The sequence below is a fragment of the Erithacus rubecula genome (assembly GCF_903797595.1).
Source record: "Erithacus rubecula genome assembly, chromosome: 4".
NCBI classification, from domain to species: Eukaryota; Metazoa; Chordata; class Aves; order Passeriformes; family Muscicapidae; genus Erithacus; species Erithacus rubecula.
In genome coordinates, this window is record NC_136686.1 from 67,594,245 (window position 1) to 67,621,535 (window position 27,291).

The window sequence follows — 27,291 nt, forward strand, 5'->3', positions numbered from 1 at the left end:
GAAATCTTTCCCAGGGGTTCCCCATTCCCTGGGTATAGAATTTGTCCCTCCAATCCAGTCCAATCCAATCCCATCCAATCAAATCTAATCCATTCCAATGTAATCCCAATCCAATCCCAATCCCATCCCAATCTAATCCCAATCTAATCCCAATCCCATCCAATCCAATCCAATCCAATCCAATCCAATCCAATCCAATCCAATGCAATCCAATCCAATCCAATGTAATCCAATCCCATCCAATCCAATCCAGTCCTATCCCATCCCATCCAATCCAGTCCAATCCCATCCAATCCATTCCTGTCCAATCCAGTCCAATCCCATTTCATCCAACCCAATCCCATCCAATCCAATCCAATACAATCCATTCCAATGTAATCCAATCCCATTCAATCCCATACAATCCCATATAATCCCATCCCATCCAATCCAGTCCAATCCAATCCAACCCAATCCCATCCAATCCAATCCCAATCCAATCCCATCCAATCAAATCAAATCCAATCCCATCCAATCAAATCAAATCCAATCCCATCCAATCAAATCAAATCCAATCCCATCCAATCCAATCCAGTCCCATCCCATCCCGTACAATCCCATCTAATCCCATCCCATCCAATCCATTCCAATCCCATTCAATCCAATCCAATCCCATCCAATCCCATCCAATCCAATCCCATCCAATCCAATCCAATCCATTCCAATCCAATCCAATCCAATCCAATCCAATCCAATCCAATCCAATCCCATACAATCCAATCCCATACAATCTAATTCCATCCAATCCCATATAATCTCATCCAATCCCGTCTAATCCCATCCAATCCACTCCTATCCAGTCCCATCCAATCCCATCCAATCCATTCCTCTCCAATCCAATCCAATCCCATCCAATCCAGCTCCATTCCATCCAGTCCCATCCAATCCAATCCAGTCCCATCCAATCCAATCCAATCCAATCCAATCCAATCCAATCCACTTCTCTCCTCTGTTGCTTTTAAACCATTCCTTGTCCATATTTCCCTTCCCACAGGAAAATGGGAATTCTGACAACGGTTCTGCAATGCCAAGGCACCGATCCAGGAGATCTCCCAGGCATGAGGGACACCCCATGAGGATCCCATTCCAGAGCCATCCCTGTGATCCAGGATCCAGCAGTGCCCCTTCCCTGGAGGCTCCATCCCCAGCTCATCCCCCCGGTGCTCCAGGAGCTCGGAAATTCCCGTTGGGATCCACGGTGAGCGATGGAAGTGGATCCCTATTTTCCCATCTGGACAAAGATGTATATGGAATTTTAGGGATAAATATCCATAAATAAAGCAGGGAACAGCTACTGCAGGAACTGTTTTTAGTGGACAAACAGATCCTTCTCCATGAATTTATCCTGGGAAATGAGGGAACAGTATAATCTGGGTTTTTGGGGAAAACAGAACAACTGGAATCCACTTGGAATGTCAAAGATAGTTCCCTTTGAGGATGGTGATAAACCTGCCTATTCCTGGCACACCTGGACATTCCAGGGATCTTTAACACAAGATCCCAGAAATGGAGGGAAAACTTTTTTTTAATAAAATTTAAGAGCAAATGTTCCAATTCTCAGGAGTTTCGAATGGAAAATGCAGGATGGTTTTCCCATGAATGGATTTCTTTGAAATCCCAGGAGGAATGAGCTGAGCTCATCCACACCTTCTCCAGGGTTAAATTCCAGGGTTAAAATGGGACACCTGTGCCATTGCCAAAAGCCTGGAATTGCTCAGGAATTGCTCAGGAATTCCTTGGTCCTGGCAGCTCCCAGATATCCCATCCAGGCTGGAGCAGATTGGGAGCCTGGAGACCATCCCAAATCCATCCAGGAACCCTCCTAAGGATCCTGGCAATCCCTGGAAGCCCCCAGTTTCCTTCTGGGATTCCCCACTTCCATTCTCACATCCCATTCCTCAGAGGTGTCTTTCCATGGCTCAAGGAAAAGTTTTTCCAGCTGCCCTCACACTTCCCTCTCCTCTTTTTGAATCCAAGGCATATCCAGGCCCTCATCATCCAAGGAGAATTAAGGTATGGAATTCCTCCTGTCCTGCTCTTATCCCAGGGAGGAGGCAGCTGCTCCTTTCTCCCATCCCATCCCATGGATCCCATCCCATCCCATGGATCCTATCCCATCCCATGGATCCCATCCCATCCAATGGATCCTATCCCATCCCATCCCGTGGATTTCATCCCATGGATCTCATCCCATGTATTCCATCCCATCCCATTCCCTGAATCCCATCCTATCCCCTGGTTCCCATCCCATCCCATGGATCCCATCCCATCCCACTGATCCCATCCCATCCCACTGATCCCATCCCATCCAATGGATCCTATCCAATCCCATCCCATCCAATGGATCCTATCCCATCCCATCCCATGGATCTCATCCCATGTATTCCATCCCATCCCATTCCCTGAATCCCATCCTATCCCCTGGATCCCATCCCATCCCATGGATCCCATCCCATGGATCCCATCCCATCCCACTGATCCCATCCCATGGATCCCATCCCATCCCATCTCATCCCATCCTATGGATCCCATCCCATCCCACTCCATCCCATCAAATCCCATCCCATCAAATCTCATCCCATCCCATGGATCCCATCCCCTGGATCCCATCCCATCCCCTGGATCCCATCCCATGGATCCCATCCCATTCCATCTCATGGATCCCATCCCATCCCATGGATCCCATCCCATCCCTGTGCATTTTTCCTTGCAGAAGGAGGGAGGTGGCCCAGCAGATCCCTCCTCCTGTGGCCCAAAGGTCGGTGCTCTTATCCCACTTTTTACTGTGCATTCCTGGGATAACAGGATTTTCCCAGAGCTGCCTCACTTTGGAAACTGAGGAATCACAGGAAAAATTCAGGAAATTCAAGATGAAATCAACAATTTTGCCATTGGTGATGAGCAGGAATTCCAGAAATTTTTCACAGCTGATCCAAACATGGGATTTGTGTTTTGGGAATCCTCAATCAGTTTGAGATTCCTCCTGTCTCCTTCAAATTCATGGAATTCTTTAACATCCCCATCCTGGGATGGGGAAATCATTGATTTGTCACTTATCCCTGCCCTTTGCTCCAAGATTTGTGGTTTTCTCTCTGCATTCTCCCTGCACAGGATAATTCCCAATCCATTGTGGGAAATCAGGGATTCCTCCATGGATATTTACCAAAAAACTGGAGCAGGAATGAGGGCAGCACCCACCAGGTGCAAAAAGAGAAGGGAAAATTCCTTGGAATAATGAATTTTTTGGGATTGATTCTTTTGGGGATTGGTTGTTTTTTCCAGGGGGAAATGGGAGCTCCTGGAGCCCGTGGAGAAAAAGGAGAAAAGGTAGGGATGGGATTTTCCAGCCTGATCCTTTGAAACCAGAATTCCAAACTGGAATTCTGGGATTGCCACATTCCCATCTTTATCTCTGAGCCTTCCTGGGGGTTTTGTTCCCAAATTCCAGCAGTTTTTCCACACATCTGCCACTCTCAGGAGGAAATACAAAATGTAAAGGTTGGATTTAGTGATTTTTGAGGATTGTTTCCAGCCTCTATGATGGAATTATTGTGTTCTATGATGCTGAAAATTCAAAGGGGGTGTTTCCCAATTTTCTTTTTCTGCTGGATAAGAGAACTAAAAGATGGGATAAACAAGAAAAATCCAGCCCTGGCATGAGGATAGGGATGGGAAAAAAATGCCACCAAAAAAACTCATTTCATGGATACTTTAGGCAGTGAAAATTTATAGGGAGAAGTTGGAAGATCCAGGAGGGTGGGACATGGAATTTTGGGAGAAAGGGAGGGTTGGTAAAAGGCAGAATCCTATGGGGAATTTTGGGTGGAATCCTGGGAGAAAAGAGGGAGGAGAAGTGGCTGAAAAGGGAATTTTGTCTTGCAGGGACAGCCTGGGGACGTGGGAGAACCTGGAGAGAAGGTGAGTGCTGGAATCAGCTCCAAAATTTATTTGGGAATTTCCTCCAAGAGCAGCCTGGGTGGGGCTGGATCCAATCCCAAACCTGGAATATCCATGGATTAAATGTAAGGAATTACAGAGCTGTGGATAAACCTTTGTTCAGTAGGATTGATGATGGCAAACCAAAAATATTGATATAAAAATTGTTTGTTATTAATTAATAATTTGACAAAAATATCTTCATCGGGATTATTTATTATGGAGAAGCTGAAGGTCCCAGGATGGGACAAAACAGTGTATGATACCAAAGGAATTAAATCAATTTAAATTAATTATTTTGGTGTTTAAATTTTTTAATTAATTATTTTAAAGCTACTGCATTAAAATTAGCCAAAAATCCAAATAATTGAACTAGAGATTGATGTCACTCACCCTGACAACAACCTGAGAGGGGCATTTGATGTCCTCTCTCATCCCATCACTGAATTCCATGGAATTTGGGTGTTTTCCCAGATGATTCCCTGAAATTCCAGAGAATCCCTGGAAATCTCTTGCTCAGGGGTGTGACAATTCCATGACCTGGGAATTCTCTCTTTATTTCCCAGGGCATCAAAGGAGACAGAGGGGAAGAAGGTCAGAAGGTAAAGGAAAAAGTTGGAGCCAGCCAGGGGTGACTTTTCCTCCTTTTCCCATCTTGGAATCAGTGTCCAGGAATCTTCCAGAATCCTGGGATACAATTCCCAGGAATATTCCAAAGTTTTTCCAAATCTGATTCCCAGTAGCTTTGTCCCTCCAGCTCAGATCACCCAGAGGAGATCAGGGCTCTGTAGGAACCCTTGGAATGGGATCAGCTCTGGGATTTCAGCTGGAGCAGCACAAATCAAACCCTCCCTGGGCTTGTTTTGCACTGGAAGGAGAATTCTTGATTTTTCCTGACTTTTCCTTTCACAGGGAGAACCAGGAATTGGGTTCAGAGGTCCCATTGGCCAGGCTGGCCCACCTGGGTTTAAGGTAAAGTTGGATCTTGTTTGGATTTTTGTTTTTCCCTGGGTTTTTCCTCTTTGTCATCCTGGTTTTCCACTGCTGGGTGTGGAGCATGGAAGAGAAAGCAGCAAAATCATCCTGGAAAGGCAGGAGGAGGATTTGGGATGGAGGGAATGCTCTGTGTCCTCCAAAGGGAGATCCTGAGGATAAATATGGATTCATAGAAAGGTTTGGGATGACCTCTCTGCAAACAGCAGGGACATCCTCAGGATGGGGAAAAAAAAAAAAAAAAAAATCCAGGGAATTGTGGGCTCAGCAGGAATGATTCCAGAGATCCTTGGGATGTTTGAATTCACCGCAGGTCAGGAACTAAAACTCTATCCTTTCCATGGCACCAAAACTTGGGAAGAAAAGACATCCCAAAGTTCAGTCACAATTTCTCCATCTCCTCATGGATCAGGTGTCCCAAATTCCTTGCTGTGGTCATGGGAATTCATGGGGACATCCCAGACTTTTTCCAGCAAATCCCACCCAGTGTCCTACTGTAATTTGGAGTGAGAGAGGAGGATAATAATTACTGACTTTTTCTTAGGGGAAAGAAGCATTTAATTGAAAAACTGAACCATATTTATAGAGTGGTTTACAAACCTCATTGTGAGAAAACATCTCCTGTCATGTACATCATGAACTGTCCCTCAGTCAACACCAGGTGCTAATCTCTGCTTATTAATTCTTTTCTATTTACAAGAAAGCAATTATCCTGGGAAAGGCTCAGACCAGAGCTGAGAAACTGTCTCAGCCTGGGGAAAATCCTCTCAGAAAGAGAAAAAGAGCTCAGAACCTGAGAAAATGCCTGGCTAAAATCTGCCTGGGCCTTCAGCAGTGTCCCCAATATCCCAATTCCTTGTGATTCCCTCACCAGGGCGAGCCAGGGGCTCCAGGACCTCCAGGAGCTCAGGGCATCCAAGGAATTCGTGGCAACCCCGGCACTCCTGGATCCCAGGGGGACAGAGGGGCTCCAGGTGTGCCTGGAATTCCAGGACAGAAGGTGAGGGGACGCCCTGGGTGGTGTTTGTCACCTCAAGGTGACCACAGTGGGCAAGCTGTCCATGCCAGGTGGGTCAAACCCCCACAGCTCCAGGTTTCCCTGAGCCAGTAAAGTGGGAACAAATCCCCAGTTGGGAAAGGGAAGGTACTGGGAATGGTTAGAATGATGGGATGATCCTCAGGTTCCAAAAGAAAACTGGATCTTAGTAAGTTGTTCTTACAGGGAATTTGATGGTGTGACCAGAGGACTGGGAAGGAGTGGGGCATGGGGATGGCAGCTGGAATTTTGGGGTCATTAATCCCTGGAAAAAAGGGAGGAATCACAGGATCACTGGGGTTGGGAAAGCCCTCCAAGGTGATGGAGTCCAAGCTGTGCCAAATCCCCAGGGAGTGCCACATCCAGGAATTCCTTGGACACCTCCCAAGGGCAGCCCCTTCCTATGCCACCCTTTCCACGAGGAAATTCCTGGCACTGGGATCACCAGTTTTATCTGGGTCAGGGAAATCAGGACCTGTCCCATCCATGTGTTTTCCTCTCACAGGGTTTTGTTTTCCAGGGAGAACGTGGGAGGAGAGGCCGGAGTGGATTTCCTGGGTCTGTGGGACCATCAGGATCCCCAGGAAAAGAGGTGGATTTGATTCCCTGTGCCTTTTGGGAGAGATGGATGAAGGGTCTGGGCTGGATGGGCTTTGATCCTCTGGGAATGTTGGGGTAGGAGAGCACTGAGCACTTCCAAAGCAAATCCTGCTTTTTATTTTGTTCTCCTTGTCCTACAGGGAATTCCTGGGACACCTGGACCCAAAGGCAACAAGGTCAGTGCCACCTTCCCAGGAAAGTCATGAGCAGAAATCCTGGGATGGGAGTGCGAAAATGGGCAAATCCCTTGCTCCTCATCCCTGACCCCATCCTACTTCATCCCATTCCACCCTCACTCCCTTCCTCCCATGGTTACTGGACCACTCTCCAGGGAGAACAGCAGAAAATCCATGGAATTGAGTCTTCCTGGGACTTCAATCCTGACAAACTCATCATTGTGTGCTGGGGTTTCCCTGCTCTGAGTGACACCTCTGGAATTCTCTGCTTTCCAGGGAGAAGCTGGAGTTGGAGCTGCTGGCCCCAGAGGTCCCCATGGATTCCCTGGCCCCAGGGTAGGTCCATACATAAATATTCCAGGCTTTATTCCTGCAGCTTCCAGCCCCCTTTGGAGGCAGCTTGATCCATCACCTCCCTCCCACCCATCCCAGAAATTCCTAAAGGCAGCAAAATTCCCTTTTCCTCCTATCCCTGAGAAGTTTTGGTCTGCTTCTGGCAAAGATGGAATCAGAATTGGAGGCCGTGTTTAAATTTGCTGCTCCTGTGGCTGTCCCACAAATAAATCAGGATTTTATGGCCCAATCTCCAAAAAACACTCCCTGAAAATGTCATCAACAGCTGTGGGTAAACCCTGCTGGAGCTTCATTATCCAAAGGAAAGGATGGAATAATATTTCTGCTCTTCTGACTCTGGCCTGAAGTTAAATCTCAGGATCTCAGGTTGCCTTGGCTTCATATGGGAGACCTAAATTTGGAATTTTTTGGAGACCAGTTATTTGGAATTTGGGCAATTCCTGAGGTTTAAAGGCAGGTCCTGTAGGATGAGCTGAAGGATATCATAAAAGACCTTCATGGACCCTCCAGCTCTTTCATCCCAATCCATAAAAACATCTGGTACCAAAATCTTGATGGAGGGATGTCCTGGTTGGAAGGACAAGGCAGGAAACTTCTACTTGAAATTAATAATGTAAAGCCCCCCTCCTCCAAATTATTATTATAATTTTGAAATTGAGTGGCTCTTAGGCAAAGATATGGGAATTAGGAATAACAGTTCTTTGCTAGGACAATTCCAATAGCAATGCAGTATTACACAGAACAATCCCAACCCTGCCAGAGTCAGAATCCAAGCTGGCACAGTCAGTCAGTCAGGGTGGTGGCACAGTCCCATTCCATGGTGCTGCATCCTCCTGCAGGGGCAGATGTGGCTCAGCTGGAGCAGTGCTCCTGGAGAAGGTGCAGTTTCCTCTGAAGCTCCAGGGATGATGTGCAAGGCTCTGGTTTTCCTCTGGAATGCAGTGGGAAGAAGGTGCCTTGGTGTCCCAAATGTCAGTTTTTCTCTGGCTAGGAAAGGCTTGGCTCCTGCCCTGGCTGGAGCATCTCCCAGTGGGATGATGGAATTTTATCAGCCATGCCCTGGGACTCAGTGGCCATGAACAGGAGATATCTCCTGGAGGGAGGATGGGCTGTGGGAAGATAAAGATGATTGCCCAGCTGGTTTAAAGATGCCCATGAGCAGATAATGTGTGCCAGGAGATCAGGGGCACTGCCCCAGCTGGGACAGAACACACATCAACCGTACACAGAGATAAAGGGTTGGGCCTTTGGGGGCACAGGGAATTCTGCTACCCCTTTCCCAGCAGGATGCTTTGTGGGTTTGGGATTCCCCCTTTTCTTCACTCCTCATTGTCACCCCTGTCCCTCTGCATCCCCCAGGGTGACGAGGGCATCGTGGGAGTGCGGGGTCCCCCTGGAATGATGGTGAGTGTTCTGGAAAACCACAGATTCCACAAAACCCCCATCAGCCACCAGGGAAACCAAACAGGATTCTTCCAGTGGGAAATGGAGATTTGGCAATTCCAGTGGGGTGAGGGAGTGGAAATCCCATAAATTCTTTACTGTCCTTGTCCATTTGGTGGCTCATCCCAAGGTTTAGAAGCTCTCTTGGAATATCAGTCCCTCCCTGCTGTTGGCAGGTCTATGGGAATTTCAGGAATTTCAGGCCCTTGTTCCCCTGGAAGGGGCTGAGGGGGGGGGGGGGGGGAACGACACACACAAATGACAGCTGGAATTTGGATAAACTCCTTATTATTTAATAATTATTATTTATTAGGCTGCTATTTTTTATGGAATGAAAGGAAGAGCTTTTTTTTTTTTTTTTTTTTTTTTTTTTTTATAATAGGAAATGGGGAAATGGCTTTAAACTGGAATAGGGCAGGGATAAATGGGATATTGGGAAGAAACTCTTTCCTGTGAGGGTGGTGAGACCCTGGCACAGAATTCCAAGAAAAACTGTGGCTGCCCCTGGATGCCTGGAAATGTCCAAGGCCGGGTTGGATGAGGCTTGGAGCACCTTGTGTCCCTGCAGATGGAAATTCCCTTCTTCCTGCACATTCCCAAGAATTTAGCAAACAGAGGTGACCACAATGGCTTTTGACCCCTCCAAATGTGTTTCCCATCCTGGCTTGGCCTCCAAGGAATCTGGAGATCCCCATCAAGGATCCACCTCCACCTTGGAGGAACCTCTTGGAGCAAGCCAGTTCTTCCTTGTTGTTGAGAGTCCAAAAATCCCAGTGGCATTGTCGAAATGAGGGAATTGGGCTGAATTTATCCTCCCTCCAGGAAATCCTGGAGGTGGGATTCTTCCAATGGTTTTTCCATGCTGGAACCCATCCCTGGAATCAGCTCTGCCTTGGGATGGAGGCTGCTCTTTCCCAACTTTCCCACTTTTTCCTATTATTGTGGATCCTCACAAGTTTTTAATGTGTTTTTCCAGGGTCCAAAAGGCTTCCCAGGTGTGAAAGGCCAAAGAGTAAGAACTGATTTTATCTACAACTCTTATTTTATCTCTGCAACTCTTATCTCTAAAATTCTTATTTTATTTCTACAACCCTTCTCCACATGGTGTTGTGGGAGCAGCTGTCCTTTTAAACCAGTGGGAATAATCCCAAAATCTCCTGGATTTAGACTTGGAGAAACCTGGATCAGCCTTTGGGAATAATCCCAGAATTTCCTGGATTTAGATTGGGAGAGCCCCTGGATCAGGCTTTGGGAATAAACTCAGAATTTCCTGGGAATGGACTGGGAGAAGCCTGGATCAGCCTTTGGGAATAATCCCAGAATCTCCTGGGAATAAAATGAGAAACCTCTGGATCAGGCTTTGAGAATATCCCAAAATCTCCTGGATTTAGACTGGGAGAACCCTGGATCAGCCTTTGGGAATCATCCCAGAATTTCCTGGGAATGCACTGGGAGAGCCCCTGGATCTCTGCACTCCATCTCCTATTCCATTCAGATTCCATTAAAAGATTTGAGGGAGAAATTTGGGGAATCCTTCATTTTCTGGATGCTGAATCCCATTGGGATGGGGAATCCAGCAGTGATTCCACAGGTCAGGAAAACCACCTCAGCCCTATGGGATTTTATTATTTAATGCCATGAATTTGGGGTTTCCACATTTCATGGTGAGGGTTTTCCAGAGTGTCCAGAGGATCTGATTTTGGGTTTTAGTGGCTTGGAGTGGGAATAAATGGCATGAGCAACACGAGAGGGAATAAAAAGGGAATAATTCACCTTTTTATTTTCTTTTTTTTTTTTTCTGTTTTTAGGGTGATCGGGGACTTCTGGGACCAAAGGGAGAACGAGTAAGAATATTCCAGATTTTTTGGGGGTTTTCCTTTCACTGTGTGGCTCCAAGAAAAGTCTGGATCCATCCTCTCCTTGTGGTGCCTAGGAAATGAAAAGGAGACAACACCTGGATTCTCCCCCTCTTTTTTGGGGGGTATCCACCAACTTAAATCAATTTTTTTTATTCCATCCTTGCACTGGAAACATCTCCCAGAGCTGAGTTTGTGGGAATGGATTTGATGGGATCCTACAAAGCAGGAAAAAAAAAAAAAAAGACAAAAAGACGAAAAAAAAAAAAAAAAGTAATTTTAGGAACGATTTGCTAGGGCACAAAAATCCTGAATTAAGAGAGGAAGAAAATTCCCCCTGATTTTTAGAATGAAGCAGCTGACCCCAAAGCCAACCTTAATTTCCACCAGCCCGAGCTGGCTCCTGACAGGTAATGGGAAAATAACTCCTCAAGTGCTCCTGGAAAATGCTCAGAAACGGCTGAACTCGTGCCCGGCGTTTTGTTAAGTTCCTTCCTGGCCGGAATGGCTGGTTGGAAAATGAGGTTTGGAAAAAGCTCGGAGATGATGCCGCCCTTGAGTCACGCACTGTCGGGTGATTAAGGCCCATTTGTCTCCCAGGAAGCTCCTCTGGAATGGAGAACAATCAATTCTTAATTTGCTTCGTGAGGAGGACTCGGGACTCCTCCCGAGCCGAAGGAATGTGGGATGCAGTTTTCCAAAGGATGCCTTTACAAAAGATAAGGTGGAATCAGAGATAAAGGAGGAGCAGGAGGGAAAATCTGGGTTTGTGCCAGTTGATTATTGCTGCTTAATTTTCCATCTCGTTCTCCCTGGATCCATGTGGGAATAACTCCATGAATCCCAGGGTAGGATTTTTAGTATCTCTTTTATTTCCCAAATTTGTTGAGCCCCCATCTTGCCTCTGTTAGAGAGCAGGGAGGCAGGAATGTGCATGAAACCAGAATTTGGTCCTGTAGTGAGGGCTGGACAGAGTCCAAAATTTTTTGGGGGATTTTTGGGAATATTGGCAGGTGTGGTGTTGGTAATACCCCAGCCAGGCCAAATCACCCAGATCAGGGATATTTGCAGAGTATCATCAGGATAGATCAGGATATTTCAGATAGGAAAGATCAGCATATATATATAAAAAACACATATAAAATCAGGATATTTCAGAATATTTGCACTGAAGGGAGTTGAGCGAAGGGAATTTTTTTCCAGCTGCCTCATCCCTTTGGAGACACAGCCATCCCTTCTCCAGAGCAGAGACATTCCTTGGAAAAGCCTGGATTCCACTCTCTGAGGAGCTCAGCACAGATGTGTCCATGGGGTTCCCAGGGGTGACACTTTGGGGGTGTCACCCCCCAAAAGTGACCCCCACTGGTGACCCCAGTGCCCCTCCCATTGCTCAGCTCCAAGGATCCATAAACCAGGACACCATGGACAGCTCCATCCCTTATCCTGCCACTTCCAACAGCTGGGAAAAGCTGGGAATCCCAACAACTGAGTGACAAAGCCACAGTGGCACTCCTGGAATGATCCCATTGTCCTTTTCCATCATGGAATCTGTCCCAGCATGGGCAGCCTAGGGTCAGGGAATGATCCCATTGTCCTTTTCCATCATGGAATCTGTCCCAGCACTGGCAGCCTGGGGTCAGGGAATGATCCCACTGTCCTTTTCCATCATGGAATCTGTCCCAGCACTGGCAGTCTGGGGTCAGGGAATGATCCCACTGTCTTTTTCCATCATGGAATCTGTCCCAGCATGGGCAGCCTGGGGTCAGGGAATGATCCCATTGTCCTTTTCCATCATGGAATCTGTCCCAGCAGAGGCACCATGGCATCAGGGATTGATCCCATTGTCCTTTTCCATCATGGAATCTGTCCCAGCACTGGCACCATGGCATCAGGGAATGATCCCACTGTCCTTTTCCATCATGGAATCTGTCCCAGCATGGGCACCATGGCATCAGGGAATGATCCCATTGTCCTTTTCCATCATGGAATCTGTCCCAGCACTGGTACCATGGCATCAGGGAACGATCCCATTGTCCTTTTCCATCATGGAATCTGTCCCAGCACTGGCACCATGGCATCAGGGAATGATCCCATTGTCCTTTTCCATCATGGAATCTGTCCCAGCAGTGGCACCATGGCATCAGGGAATGATCCCACTGTCCTTTTCCATCATGGAATCTGTCCCAGCACTGGCAGTCTGGGGTCAGGGAATGATCCCATTGTCCTTTTCCATCATGGAATCTGTCCCAGCATGGGCAGCCTGGGGTCAGAGAATGATCCCATTGTCCTTTTCCATCATGGAATCTGTCCCAGCACTGGCACCATGGCATCAGGGAATGATCCCACTGTCCTTTTCCATCATGGAATCTGTCCCAGCACTGGTACCATGGCATCAGGGAATGATCCCATTGTCCTTTTCCATCCAGAAGAGCTGCACTGGGATAACTCCAGCGTTTTTAGGAACAGGAGGTCACTGGGAAAACTCAGGATTTGGAGTTTTCTGGACACCTCCAAGAAGTGTCTCTTTTAATTAAGGGTAATTAACCCTAACAATTAATGTTGTTCTTAATCACTGCATTCCCAGTGGGATCCATGAGCTCCCAGTGAATCCCTTTCCCTGTCTCCCCTTTCTCCAGGGTGAATCCATGACTATTTTTGGACCCCAGGGCTACAAAGGCACCAAAGGAGATCCTGTAAGTTTGACTTTCCAAACTTCCCCTTCCCTGCTCGGGATCAGCCCTTGGATCCAGCTGGATCCTTCCAGGAGAGGTGGAAGAACTCAGATCCACCAATTCCTGGTTTTCCTTTCAGGGTGAGCAGGGCCTGCCAGGTTTTGATGGAGACAAAGGCGAGAAGGGAGAGGATGGACCTGTAGGAGAAAAGGTGGGAACTTCCCAAACCCTGTGAGGAAGGGACTGAGGGTGGTGAATGGAATTCCCAGAAAAATTACAGATGCCCCTGGATCCCTGGAAGTGTCCAAGGCTGGGTTGGATGAAGCTTGGAGCAGCCTGGGATGGTGGAAGGTGTCCCAGGGCTGGGATTGGAACTGGGTGATCTTCAAAGTCACCTCCACCCAAAAACATTCCAGGATTCTCACAGCCACACCCAGGGAGAGGAGGGCAGGGAGAGGAAAGGCTGGGCAGGGGCTTGGGGACACCAAGCACATCCCATTCCTCAGGTGTCCCACTGGGAAATGCCACCATGCCATTCCCACACCCCCCTCTCCCTCCAGGAGCTCTCCCTGCTCTGGAGCCTCTGGAATTCTCCTGGCAAGGCTCATTTGGCTCCCATGTCCCTCTTGTGTCCTCTGGGTGCTGGCAGAGCTCCTCCCTCTCCCTCTGCTCCCCCAGAGCTCATCCCAGGCCCCCTTTTCCTGGGAGGAATCACGGAATTCTCCCACTCCCAGCTGAGTCACAGCTCCCATCTCCGTGCCCTACTCATCCCAATTTCCATCTCAGGGAAATGGAAATGGCTTTGGCCTCACCAGCCTGACCCAGGGCTGAATCAATTCAGGTTCCTGCAGCAGCAGTGACACATCCAGCTCCTGTTAATTCCCATGGGAAGCTGGATCCAGGTGGGAATTGCCTGATCCAAGGTGGGCATGAACCTTGGGAAAGGGGCAGATCCTGCTCTTTCCTGATCCTGTTGCTCAGGTTCCCAAAGAGAAGGAAACTCTTGGAGGTTCTCCCTTTGAGAGAAGCTTCCTGTGTTTTAAAGTCAGATAAAATTTTATGTATTTTATTTGTCAGATTGGACTCAGGTGAAAAAAATGCCATAAAAAATACTCCATGAAAAAATACTCCATTTAAAAAATCTATTAAAAAATAACCCATTAAAAATACTCCATAAGAAAATGCTCCAGAAAAAATACTCCATAAGAAATAACCCATTACAAATACTCCATAAAAAATACCCCATAAAATATAACCCATTAAAAATACTCCATTAAAAATACTCCATAAGAAATAACCCATTTCAAATACTCCATAAAATATAACCCATTAAAAAATTATCCATAAAAAATCCATTAAAAATACTCCATTAAAAATACTCCATTTAAAAAATTCATTTAAAATACTCTATAAAGAATAACCCATTAAAAATACTCCGTAAGAAAATGCTCCACAAAAAATACTCCATAAGAAATAATCCATTACAAATACTCCATTAAAAATACCACATAAAAATGTAACCTATTAAAAATACTCCATTAAAAAAAATCATTAAAAATACTCCATAAAAATAACCCATTAAAAATACTCCATAAGAAAATGCTCCATAGAAAATACTCCATAGGAAATAACCCATTAAAAAGACTCCATTAAAAATCCATTTAAAATAATCCATTAAAAATACTCCATTTAAAAAAATCTATTAAAAATAGTCCATAAAAAATACTTCATTAAAAAAATCCATTAAAAATACTCCATTAAAATATAATCCATTAAAAAGACTCCATTAAAAATCCATTTTAAAAATCCATTACAAATACTCCATTAAATACTCCTTAAAAAATACTCCATAAAAATAATACATCAAAAATATTCCCCTAAAAAACATTCCAGAAAAAAAAAAATTATCCATGAAAAATTATTCACAAAAATTCCATAAAATCACATACAAATATTTCCTCTTGGATAAATACCTGGATGACTTTGGAGAGTAGAATCTCCAGCCCCAGCAGGATCTTCTCCTGGATTTTTGGCATAGATTTGATCCAAAACCCCCTTCCTTGTTTTCCTTCAATCCTCACCACCAGGCAAGGAATATTTTCCATAACAATTCCCAGAGATTCCTGCCAAATCCTGGCACTGGTGACTTTTTTTTCAACCCCCAGGATGAAATTTTGATATGGAAATGCTGCTTTTGCTCATCTTTGTCATCTCCATGGGTTTTGCCCTGGATAAATTCCACAGAGTGGGTGCTGAAAATGGATTTAATAATTAAATAATTTAAATTTAATTTTAGGGGATCAAAGGAGAAGCTGGATCCAAGGGAATGATGGGACTTTTTGGGAGCAGAGGACCCGTGGGACAAAAGGTGAGCTCCAAACTTGAGGCCAGGATTGAGGTGCAAAATCCCATCCTGATTTTTTTAATATAATCCCTCATTCCCTTCCTAAAATTGCTGATTGGATTGATTGAGGGTCTGGAAAAGCAGGAGCAGCTGGATTTTTCCAGGAAAACCCTAAAGATTTTAAAGGAGCAGAACACTCTGGGAGTTTTTCAAGGTTGGAATCACCAGTTGGGTGTTATTGGAATGTCAATATTCCAGGAGGGAGCTGTGAGATGTTCTCCAAACTCCAGTTAGAACCAGTGGAATCCAGCTGGGATATTTGGGATATGCTGCTGTAGGGAGCTGCTTAAAGCTCTCCTTGTCCCATTTTCCAGAATTCCTACAGCATTCCCATTTTCCAGAGGGGTCTCAGCTCTTCCCCAGGTAACTCATCCCCATTTTCCTTGCAGGGAGAGCCAGGAGAACCAAGTTCACCAGGATCTTCTGTGAGTTGGAAAATGTTTTTCTGTCTTTCCAAATCCTGGAATGTGGGAAGGGGTGGGAAGAGCCCATGGGAACTTGTTCCAAGAGGTTTTGCTGGAAAACCACATAGATATCAAAGGTTTGGAGAAATTCTAGGAGAAATTCCTCTCTGTGAGGATGGGGAGGCCCTGGCACAGAATTCCCAGAAAAATTATGGATGCTCCATCACCAGAAGTGCCCAAGGCCAGGTTGGATGGGGCTTGGAGCAATTTGGGACAGTGGGAGGTGTCCCTGTCCATGGGATTGGAACTGGATGAGCTTCCCACCCAAACCATTCCCTGATTCTGTGATTCCACCATTTTACATTAAGGAACACAAGAAAAACACATTTAATGCCTCTGGATTCCTCTCAGAATCATGGAATATTTGGAGCTGGAAAGGACCCACCAGGATCATTGAGCCCAACCCTTCAATTAAAGGCCCAAATTCCAAATTTCCAAGGTTGTCCAAGTAAATAAATCCCCATTGATTCCTGGTGGAATTATTGACAGGCCTGGAAGGCAGAATGGGAATTGCTCCCTCAACCAATTAATTGTTTTATTAATTATTAATATTATTAATAATTATTATAAACAACCTTCTGAGCACTTTGCCAAAGCCTCGAGGTTGGAATGTGCTGCCAGGCCTGGGATCAGGTGTTGGATTGAGGATTTTTATGGAATTGTTTTGTAGAACCCACGGGGTGAATCCATCCAGGAACAAAGCAAAGTTTCCTGAGTGCAAAGGGATCCCACATCCCATTTTTTCCCTGGATTTTGGGGTAATAACCCCCCAAAGTGGTGTCCTGCCAGCCACCATCTGAGCAAAGCAAAGGGATCTTCCTTTTGGAAATATCCTGGTGCAGAAAATTGAGATTTGATCTTTTACCACATTCCCAAAAAGCCAGATCCCAGCTGGGATGCTGCTGGAAATTGATAAATAATAATGATAAATTCTAGAATTCATCCCACCTCTGCCAGGTTCACTTCCCAATGGTTTTATGGGAAGATTTAGGGAATTCTCCCCCATCATTCCCATCCATTCAGGGATGATCTTGATGGGAATTAAACTCTCTTTATCTCCTAAACGCTCCCACTTTAATTATCCCTCCCTGAGTTATTCCCAAACTATCCATCATCCCCTAAATCCTCTTCCCCCTTTTCCTGAGCTCCCATCCTGCCTGGATCCAACACCAAACCTTTCCTCATTTTCCTTCATTCCCCTGTAATCCCGTTTTTTATTCCCACAAATTGTCAGCGATCGCTGCTCCTGCAGAATTCCCCGGCGGTGATTTCAGCGCCCTCATCCCGATTTTCTGGAAATTCCCAACCGAGCTGACATTATTTTGTGTCTTCTCCCCGCAATTATCCCTCGGAAAATTTCTTTGGATCCTCTTGACTTCACAATCGGGTTCAGTTTTTGATATTCCAGGCGCCTCCTCCTCTTTTCTCCTCTTTTCTAAAAGCTTTTTGTTTTGCTGTTCCTTCCTTCTTTTATGTTGAAATTGCCGCTCGTTATTCCCATTAACTCATCTTCTTTATTCCCTGTGACTGTGCATTGAAATAACAACGGATTAACCCGTTGTTCTCCCCAAAACTCTGATTTTTTTTTTTTTTTTAATGCTCTTTTTCTCCCATTTCTTGCTCCCTGTTTTTGTTTTTCCAGGGATTTTGAATCCCTGGAGTTTGGAGCGCACCAGACTCGGAGTTCAGCGGGAATGGGGATGATTTATAATCAGGAATTTGAGTTTATTGATAATTATTATTTTAAAAAAATATTATTAAGTTTATTATTATATTATTATAAAAATTATTATTAAGTTTCCCAGGAAAACTGGGATCACACAGAATTCTAAAAATGCTGCGGGTTCATTCCCTCCCAAATCCTCTCATTCCAAACCCCGTTCCAAGGGGAATTTTCCACTAAATCAAACATCCCAAACACCAATTTTTACTTTTTTTTTTTAAAAAAAGAACTCAAAACTGCAGCAAACAATCCCGCCCAAACCCATTCCCCCCAAACCCAGCAGGCAATGGATAAAAAACTGAATAAAAACCACCGGAGCTGCGAGGTGGAAATTCCATTTGCATCATCCCATCAAATATTGAGGAGCGGCAGCAGCGGGAGGTGGAAAAAACCTTTTAAAATGAGAATTTTGGGAAGTTCATCCTCCGTTTTTTTTTGATGTGCGTGGCTTCAAAGGGCTCCATCCTTTCGGGGGATCATCCCGATGGATTCCAACCTTTCCCAGCTCATTCCTCCTCCGCTGGAATTTTATTTTATTTATTTTTTTTTTTGCCTGGAAGCAAAATCCAAGTTTTTTTCTGCGTCACAGGGTTGGTGACTCAGCCTCTCTGCGTTCGAAGTTAAATTCCAGCAACGTTTTAATCCCAAATCCGACGAACCAGAGCCGCTTCCAGTATTCCCGCAGTAATTGCCTTTAAAATGCCATTTAAATTTTAATTTACGGCCGATTATCGGCCAGCCTTGATTTCCCTGGCACGACGCCGGGATGGAAATCCGAGGGAACGAATTTCTATTTTGGCTTTCTTGCGCTTTTATTTATGTATATATATATGTACATACATACATATTTATTTATTTATTTATTTATTTATTTTCTCTTTTTTTCTTCTTTTTTTTTTTTCTTTTTTCTCTTTTTTCTTTGTTTTTCTATTTTTTTATATTTTTTTTCTCTTTTTTTTTTCTTTCTTTCTTTTCTTTTTTTTTCTTTTTTCTCTTTTTCTCTTTTTCTTTAATATATATTTTCTCTTTTTTCTTTTTTCCACACCTTTTTTCTGTTTTTCTCTTTTTCTTTTTTTACTCCTTTTTTCTGTGTTTTTTTTTATTTTTCCTCCTTTTTTCCTTTTTTCTTTTTTCTTTTTTTTTCTTTTCTTTTTTCTTTTTCCTTTTTTTTTTTTTTTTTTTTTTTTTTTTTTTTTTTTTTTTTTTTTTTTTTCCTTTCTTTTAATTCCTCCTATCCCATCTTTTCCCTGTCCTGGGAAAGCATCACCTCCACGATCCTTCTTCCCCTCCAGGCCATGTCCAATCCCAATTTTAAACCATATTCCAAAACCTCTTTACCCCAGGACAAGCAGAAAAACACTTATGGAGAGATAAAACTCAGGTCTAAATCTTATTTTTGTTGCCTGGACTAATTAGACCAGGCTTAGACCAACTTTCCTTCAGCAGATCCTTAAGTGAGTTTAACTTTTCCTAAAACCATTTGGAATCCTCTCAGGACCAGAAGGATCCCATGGAAAGCAGAAGATGAATTGGACAGGAACCATTAAAAACCAGGCACTGGAGATATTTGGGATAATTTTGAGAAATATTAGAGCTAATTAGGAGAACTCTAATTAATGTCAGGTTGGTTTTTAGTGCACAAAAAGAAGGGGTTTTTTTTGAGCCATCCCTGGTCTGATCCCAGCTCCAGGCACTTGAAGGTGTCCTGGATTTGTGGGATTTAACCAGCACACAAATGGTTTATTACCCTCCAAACAGAGACATTCCCAGGCTTTTATGGTTTATTTACATCCCCAAATGGAATTTTCTATTGATTGTGTCAATAAACAGTCACCAATAAAGAGATATTTGTGTCTGATAGTGTCTGGAATATGGAGGAACATGGATTTTCCCTGATCCAGGGAGTCCCTGCCACACAAATCTGATTTTTTTTAAATCTGTATTTTATTTTTAATGATATTTTTCCCTCTAACAACCACAGCAAACAAATTCCAAGCAGAGAATTCCACTTGTTCAGCTTCTGATTTGCTCAAGCAGCCAATTCATTCTCCCCTGAGAGAGATGAGGGGCTCAAAGGGGGATAAATCAAATTTTTCTTCACTTCCAGGTGCTGGAAAATGCCATCAAAATTGGCCAGGATGGATGAGCAGACTGTGGCAACCTTGGAAAAAAAATTAAATTTAAAAATAAAAAATAAGTGAGGCTTTTAATCAGCTTTATTTGCAACCACAACAATGAAAAGAGTTCCCAGTGCTGGATGTGGCCCCAGAAGCCAAAATCCATCCTGGATTGTCCTCATCCCTCTTCCCTGTAAAAAAAAAATAAAATCTGGAGTGAATTTTTCCCAATTTTCTGGCAGGGTGCAGCAGGACTGGATGGGAAAAATGGGATTAAGGGAGCCAAAGGTGACAGAGGCCTGCAGGGACAGCAGGGGAAACAGGTGAGTGCCAGGAAAGGACATGGATGGTTTGGGAAAAGTCTGATAATTCCCAGATCCCACATTCCTTCCTGTCTGTGCATTCCCAGATCCCACATTCCTGTCCCTGCTCCATCCCAGATCCCACATTCCTGTCCCTGCTCCATCCCAGATCCCACATTCCTGTCTGTGCATTCCCAGATCCCACATTCCTGTCTCTGCTCCATCCCAGATCCCACATTCCTGTCTGTCCTTCCCAGATCCCACATTCCTGTCTCTGCTCCATCCCAGATCCCACATTCCTGTCTCTGCTCCATCCCAGATCCCACATTCCTGTCTGTCCTTCCCAGATCCCACATTCCTGTCTCTGCTCCATCCCAGATCCCACATTCCTGTCTGTGCAATCCCAGATCCCACATTCCTGTCTGTCCTTCCCAGATCCCACATTCCTGTCTCTGCTCCATCCCAGATCCCAAATTCCTGTCTGTGCAATCCCAGATCCCAAATTCCTGTCTGCTCTTCCTTGGATCCCACATTCCTTTCCCTTCCCACTCTCTAAATGCCTCCATGCCCTCCTTATGGTCTTTCCCAAATCCTGGCAAAGTCTCCTGTCCTATTTTTTAGGAGTTGTCCTCCTGCAGTTCCCAGCACTCCCATATCCCAAAATTTCTTACTTATCCCTAGTTTCCCAGCCTGAGTTTTCCTCTGTTTCTTACCAAAGCCCAAATTTCAATTTCCTTCTCATCCCAAATCCCTCTCTGCCCAGGAAACCAAGGAATCCTTCACTAAATCCCTCCTGGATCTTATTTTCCTTGGATCAACTCCCTCCTAAAAAACTTACAGCACACAGATGGGATTTTGACCCAAAATTCCTGAAAATTCCTCTCATTTGTCCTTTTTTTTTTCCATGCAGGGAGGGAAAGGTGACCCTGGGACCACTGGTGACACTGGGCAGAAAGGGACAAAGGTAGGACATGGATGAGATCCAAGAAAACCTCCATCCTTTGGGCTGCCCAAAATTTTTGGGAATGTGGTGACACATCTTTGGGATGGCACTGCTTGGATTGGGAGCTGGAGAAACATCCAGAGCTCCAAAAAATAAAATTTGGACCAGCAGAAATAAATATGGGACAAGCAGAAATGGGGAAGGAGCTTCCAGCACCATCAGAATTCCTCCTCTGCCCTCATTCCCTGTGGAATTCCCTCATTTTTCTCTTTATTCCCAGGGTTTTCGAGGGTTCCCAGGCAGGATCGGTGCTCCAGGAGCCAAAGGTGCCAAGGTGAGCCAAGCCCAGGATAATCTGGGCTTAAAAACTAAACTAAACCCTGCCTAAATCCTTTCTGATCCATGGCATGGGATCCTGAATAATCCACCCCATTTCTGTGGGAAAATCCCTCTTGGAAGAGTAGGGAATCACAGATTGGGAAATTCTTAGGTTTGTAGGGAATTTTGGGATAATCTGGAGCTAAAAACTAAACTGAACCCTGCCTAAATCCTTTCTGATCCATGGCATGGAATCCTGAGGAATTCACCCCATTTTGTGGGAAAATCCTTCTTGGAAGAGTAGGGATTGGGAAATTCTAAGGTTTGTAGGGAATTTTGGAATAATCTCAGGTTAAAAACTAAACTAAATCCAGCTCAAATCCCTCCTGATCTATGGCATGGAATTCTGAGGAATCCACCCCATTCCTGAAGGAAAATCCCTCTTGGAAGAGCAGGGAATTGCAAATTGGGAAAATTTTAGTCTTGAAGGGAATTTAAGGATAATGTGGGATTAAAAACTAAACCAAACCCCGCCCAAATCCCTCCTGATCCTTGACATGGAATCCTGAGGAATCCACCCCATTTCTCTGTGAAAATCCCTTCTGGAAAGTCTATGAAGAACAGGGAATCATGGAATGGAAAATTCTTAGGTTTGTAAGGAATTTAGGGATAATCTAGGGTTAAAAACGAAACCAAATCCTGTCTAAATACCTCCTGATCCATGGCATGGATTCCTGAGGAAAATCCCTGTAGGAAAATCCCTCTTGGAAATCCTACAAAGAGCAGGGAATCATGGATTGGGAAATTTTTAAATTTGTAGGGAATTTTCAGATAATCTGGGGTTAAAAACTAAACCAAACCCTGCCCAAATCCTTCCTGATCCATGGCATGGAATCCTGAGGAATCCAAACCATTCCTGTAGGAAAATCCCTCTTGGAAATCCTACAAATCTCAGACTGGGAAGCTTTAAGGTTTGCAGGGAACTTTGGGATAATCTGGGGTTAAAAACTAAACCAAACCCAGCCCAAATCCCTCCTGATCCGTGACTTAGCAACGGCCTGGGCTCAGTTCTAAATTCGTGCAGGGCTCTTATCAGCAGCATTAGTCCCTTATCAGTAAACAACGTTAATGAGCCTTAATGGGCTTTTTATGGGGGGTTTGGAAAGCTCGATAAGAGAAATGGGAGCTGTTGGTGATGGAGACAATGTTGTTGTTGTTATTATTGCGGTGGTAATAACTTTTAATTAATATTATTTTGATTATTATTGCTGTTAATATTTGATTTCATCAGTCCCCGCTCTGTTTCGTGACTGAATTTTTGTCTGGGGAATTTCCCACCTGTTTTTCTTCTAGGAGAGTTTGGAGTTGGGATAATCTCCAGTTTTAAGGGTTTGCAGTTATTTGGTTGTGAGTTTAAATTGGTGTTAATTAGTTAATTTGTCTCATTTGTTATGGGTTAAATTTTAGTGAGCTAAAGTTTCTAGGTTGAGATTTATCTCTGAGTGTCATCCCTGGATTATCCCATTCCTTGCTTTTCCAGAGTTTTCCCAATGTTTTTGGGGTTCTTTGCCCTCACAGCCCCTCTGCTGCTTTTCCATCCACAGGGAGAAATTGGCAGTCCTGGAAAACCAGGAATTCCAGGATTAAATGGACAAGATGGAGCAAAGGTGAGGATCTGAATCACGGGATGGTTTGGGAAGGGATGGTTAAAGATCATCCCACCAGAGTTTTCCCAGAAGTTTTCCTAAATCCACCTCAGGAAAATGCTCATTTCTTCCTAAGGGTATAAACTGGGATTTCCTGGAGGTGTTCCTATAAATCAGCATGGATTGGGTGAAGGTTCTTGGATATTGGGATTGGAATCTTTACTCACCTCCTCAGCTGAGTTCATCCATCCCAATCCTGATGCCCCACAAGCTCTTTTCCATTTTAATGGGAATTTTCCCCTCCCAGACTGAGGTGACACTTAGCAAATAACTCCAACCCAAGAAAAAAAACAGTTTATTCCCAAAATCCCAACCTTTCCAAGCCCAGATCAGATTTTACCTTCCAGGGAGAACCAGGAGCCTCAGGGAAGGACGGAGCCTCAGGAATTCCTGGGGAGAAAGGAGAAAAGGTTGGTACTGACCACCCTGCCATTTCCAAGGGATAAATCCCACATCCATCAGCTGGAAATAACAAAATTTAACATTTTCCACATCACTGGTGCCCTTTGCAGAGGGGAAATGTCAAGTGGTGGGGTTGGGAATGCAGTTGGGAAAGGGCAGGGGAGAGAGATCTCCTGAAATTCACCTCTGTGCGTGGATAAAATCCCAGTTTAGTGTGAGGAAAAGGCAGCCAGAGGGGCTGGGCTTCATTTATTGGGGATTTTTATGGGATTCAGTCAGTTATTCCAGCAGCATTCCCAGGGAAATGGCTGGGATGCTCTGGGGTGGGGAGAGTGGATCAGTGCACTCCCCACCAATATTCCCTCTCAGCATTCCTTAATTTCCTGCTTTATGAGAAAAATACAAAGAAAAAACAAAACAAAAAAAAACCACAAAAAACCACAAAAACTAAAAAAAAACCAAGCAAGCAAACAAACAAAAACCACAAAAAACATATAAAACAAAAAAAAACAAAAACAAAAATGTAAAAATAAAACCAAACAAACCCAAAAAAAAAAAAAAAAAAACAAAACACAAAATCCCCACCAAACCTAAATTTGTACTTTTCCATAAGAGAAAAAAAAAAAAAAAAAAAACAGAATTTCTGTTAAACCAGTTAATTTTTAAGGGAAAAAAAAAAAAAAAAACCTAAACATCAAAACTAAATTTTTACTTTTCCATAAGGGGGAAAAAAAATCAGGATTTCTGTTAAAATGGTCAATTTTTAAGGGGAAAAAACCCAAAAAAACCCCAAAAAACCGTTACCAAACCTAAATTTGTACTTTTCCATAAGGGGAAAAAAGAAATAATCAGAATTTCTGTTAAAACAGTCAATTTTTAAGGGGGAAAAAAAAACAAAAAACCAAAAAACCACTACCAAACCTAAATTTTAACTTTTCCATAAGGGGAAAAAAAAAAAAAATCAAATTTCTTGGCATTTTCCAGCCCTTCAGGCCCTTCCTGCATCCCAGTCTCCAGCAGATTTGGGATCTATAATTTATTTTATTGATAACAAACCTGTTTCTCCTTCCCTGATGCTCAAACACCTCCTGAAGTCTCGAGTTGGATTCTTGGGAATTCTCATTTCTTTCCTCTCCCACAAATTCCTTTTCCAGCACTGCTGGCTGTTGGAATTTTTCATTTTTCTGGGTTTTATGGCATTTTTCTATTCCAGCAGCCCTGGGAGAAAGCTCTATGGTGAAGATGAGTGGGAAATTTATAGGTTTGGGATTTTCCTCTTTCCTGGTTTTTCCCCCAGGGTTGTGAGCTGGGAATTTAGGAATTCTTGGGAATAGTTGGATGGCAAATCCTGGACAAGGAATGTGGAAGGTTTTGCCGTTTTCCCAGTGCCATGGGGGTGTTGGATGGGGTCTGGCTGCCCCATCCTACACCCCCCCCGTGATTCCAGGGAGCCAAGGGAGTTCCTGGGCTGGGAGGATGGAAAGGACACAAGGGATGGCCTGGCAAGGATGGAGAGGCTGGAGCAGCTGGACCTGCAGGGCCACGGGGAGAGCCAGGACCACAGGTGAGCAGCACATGGGAATGGCATGGGAATCACACAGATCCCAAATACCACAGGGATCACAGAGATCCAGATCCTACAGATCCCAAATCCCACAGGGATCACACAGATCCAGATCCTACAGATCCCAAATACCACACAGGGATCACACACATACAGATCCTATAGATCCAAAATACCACAGGGATCACACAGATACAAAATCACACAGATCCCAAATCACACAGGAATCACACAGGTACAGATCCTACAGATCCCAAATACCACAGGGATCACAGAGATCCAGATCCTACAGATCCCAAATACCACAGGGATCACACAGGTACAGATCCTACAGATCCCAAATACCACACAGGAATCACACAGATACAGATCCTACAGATCCCAAATACCACAGGGATCACACAGATCCAGATCCTACAGATTCCAAAATCCCACAGGAATCACACAGATACAAAATCCTACAGATCCCAAATCCCACAGGGATCACACAGGTACAGATCCTACAGATCCCAAATCACACAGGGATCACACAGATACAGATCCTACAGATCCCAAATACCACAGGAATCACACAGATCCCAAATCACACAGGGATCACACAGATCCCAAATCACACAGGAATCACACAGATACAGGTCCTACAGATCCCAAATCCCACAGGGATCACACACATACAGATCCTATAGATCCCAAATCACACAGGGATCACACACATACAGATCCTATAGATCCCAAATCACACAGGGATCACACAGATACAGATCCCACAGATACGAATCCCACAGGAATCCCACAGATCCCCAACCCCACAGTGGTGCCCCCTGCACACCCAGGTGTGCCCCAGCCCCCCTGCAGTGTCCCCATATCCCCATATCCCCCTGTCCCCATATCCCCCATGTCCCCTTGTCCCCCTGTCCCCATATCCCTCATATCCCCCTGTCCCCATATCCCCCTGTCCCCATATCTCCCTGTCCCCCTGTCCCCATATCCCCACATTTCCCATTCCATCCCTCCCCCCTCCTCAGGGAAGGTCTGACCTCTCCATAATCCCAAGTGATCAGGACACCAGCTCGTTAATTATCCTAATTATCCCAGGATCAGGCTGCCAAGGCTTGGGAAGGAGCTGCTGCCTCTCACCTCCCGTTTTTAATTAATATTTTTGCATTCCAGCCACGCCAGGCAACTTTAGAAACAAAAAAATAAAATTCCTGGGAAATGAGAAAATGAGATGTTAATTCCTTCCTGAGCAGGATCACCCTGCCCTGGAAGTTTTCTTGAGGCAGATTTGAGAAATAAAAAACTTTCCAAAGCGAAGAAAAAAAAAAAAAAGTTGGAAATTAAAATTCCCTCGATTTGCTGGGAGAGTTTCAGGCTTGGATTAAAGAATACAAAAAAATTACCTGGAAGATCAAAGAATAAAAGAAAAGTTGGAATAAAATAACCTGAAAAACTAAATTTTATCCGTAAGTCCTGGTTGATTCCTGACAATGACAGCAATAATTTGGATTTTGGAGGATGGAAGTTGGGACAATTCCCAATTTTCTGAATGAATCTGGATTTCCAAGGATCCTAAAGATCTTTGCAGGAATTCTGACATGGATAGGTCACTAAAAAAAAAAAAAACTCTGTTCCACCTCATTCCAGCAGAATTTTCCTACATTTTTCCCCAAAAACAAAAGATTGTCAACTTTTACACCACATCAGCCCCATCAGGATCAAATTTTGATGGGATTTTGGCAAATTCTACATGAAAAATAATGTTATAATGAATTAATTGAAGCCTGCAGTATCAATATCTGGGGTGGGAGATGTTGATCAGAACACGAGGCTGCTCTTCAAAAAGACAAAAAATGTGTGATCTCATGGAATTCACCAAAAAAACCCAAAAGGGATTTAAGGGAATTCACAAAAAAATTGAATTTAAGGCAAGAACAGAGGCAGAGCAGAAAGATGAACAAAGAACTCAACCCACATCTAGCAATTCACAATTATTTTATATCTCCTTAATCAACTCTTTTATCACAAAACCAACTTTAATTTTTCTTCTTTTCCCCCCCAAATATTTTTTTTCCCCACCAAAGAGACTTGCATTTTCTCCCTGCTGATTTGCCTGGCAGAAGTTGAATTTTACCTGGAAAATACCTGTGGAAATTTGCATCTTCCTTAAAAATAAGAGCTTGGAGTCACTGAATAAAGATGCTGGGAGTGTGACAAGGATCTTTAAAAGGAATTTTGAAGGGTGC

The 27,291-nt window shown here is 44.2% G+C and overlaps 1 protein-coding gene across 1 annotated transcript in view; it reads left to right on the forward strand.

The window, feature by feature from the left end:
* LOC306800757 (uncharacterized protein) overlaps positions 1 to 27,291 on the forward strand; it is a gene marked incomplete at both ends in the record, with an annotated part of 109,005 nt that overhangs the window by 72,690 nt on the left and 9,024 nt on the right. The window contains 24 exons of the mRNA XM_079303085.1: positions 1,034 to 1,237; positions 2,017 to 2,052; positions 2,753 to 2,797; positions 3,322 to 3,366; positions 3,922 to 3,957; positions 4,542 to 4,577; positions 4,888 to 4,947; positions 5,843 to 5,968; positions 6,525 to 6,596; positions 6,745 to 6,780; positions 7,057 to 7,116; positions 8,494 to 8,538; positions 9,554 to 9,589; positions 10,386 to 10,421; positions 13,070 to 13,126; positions 13,245 to 13,316; positions 15,402 to 15,473; positions 15,899 to 15,934; positions 20,056 to 20,136; positions 21,026 to 21,079; positions 21,339 to 21,392; positions 22,981 to 23,043; positions 23,430 to 23,492; positions 24,932 to 25,048. Coding sequence (XP_079159211.1) covers positions 1,034 to 1,237; positions 2,017 to 2,052; positions 2,753 to 2,797; positions 3,322 to 3,366; positions 3,922 to 3,957; positions 4,542 to 4,577; positions 4,888 to 4,947; positions 5,843 to 5,968; positions 6,525 to 6,596; positions 6,745 to 6,780; positions 7,057 to 7,116; positions 8,494 to 8,538; positions 9,554 to 9,589; positions 10,386 to 10,421; positions 13,070 to 13,126; positions 13,245 to 13,316; positions 15,402 to 15,473; positions 15,899 to 15,934; positions 20,056 to 20,136; positions 21,026 to 21,079; positions 21,339 to 21,392; positions 22,981 to 23,043; positions 23,430 to 23,492; positions 24,932 to 25,048 — 1,542 coding nt within the window. The remainder of the gene's footprint in view (positions 1 to 1,033; positions 1,238 to 2,016; positions 2,053 to 2,752; positions 2,798 to 3,321; positions 3,367 to 3,921; positions 3,958 to 4,541; positions 4,578 to 4,887; positions 4,948 to 5,842; positions 5,969 to 6,524; positions 6,597 to 6,744; positions 6,781 to 7,056; positions 7,117 to 8,493; positions 8,539 to 9,553; positions 9,590 to 10,385; positions 10,422 to 13,069; positions 13,127 to 13,244; positions 13,317 to 15,401; positions 15,474 to 15,898; positions 15,935 to 20,055; positions 20,137 to 21,025; positions 21,080 to 21,338; positions 21,393 to 22,980; positions 23,044 to 23,429; positions 23,493 to 24,931; positions 25,049 to 27,291) is intronic.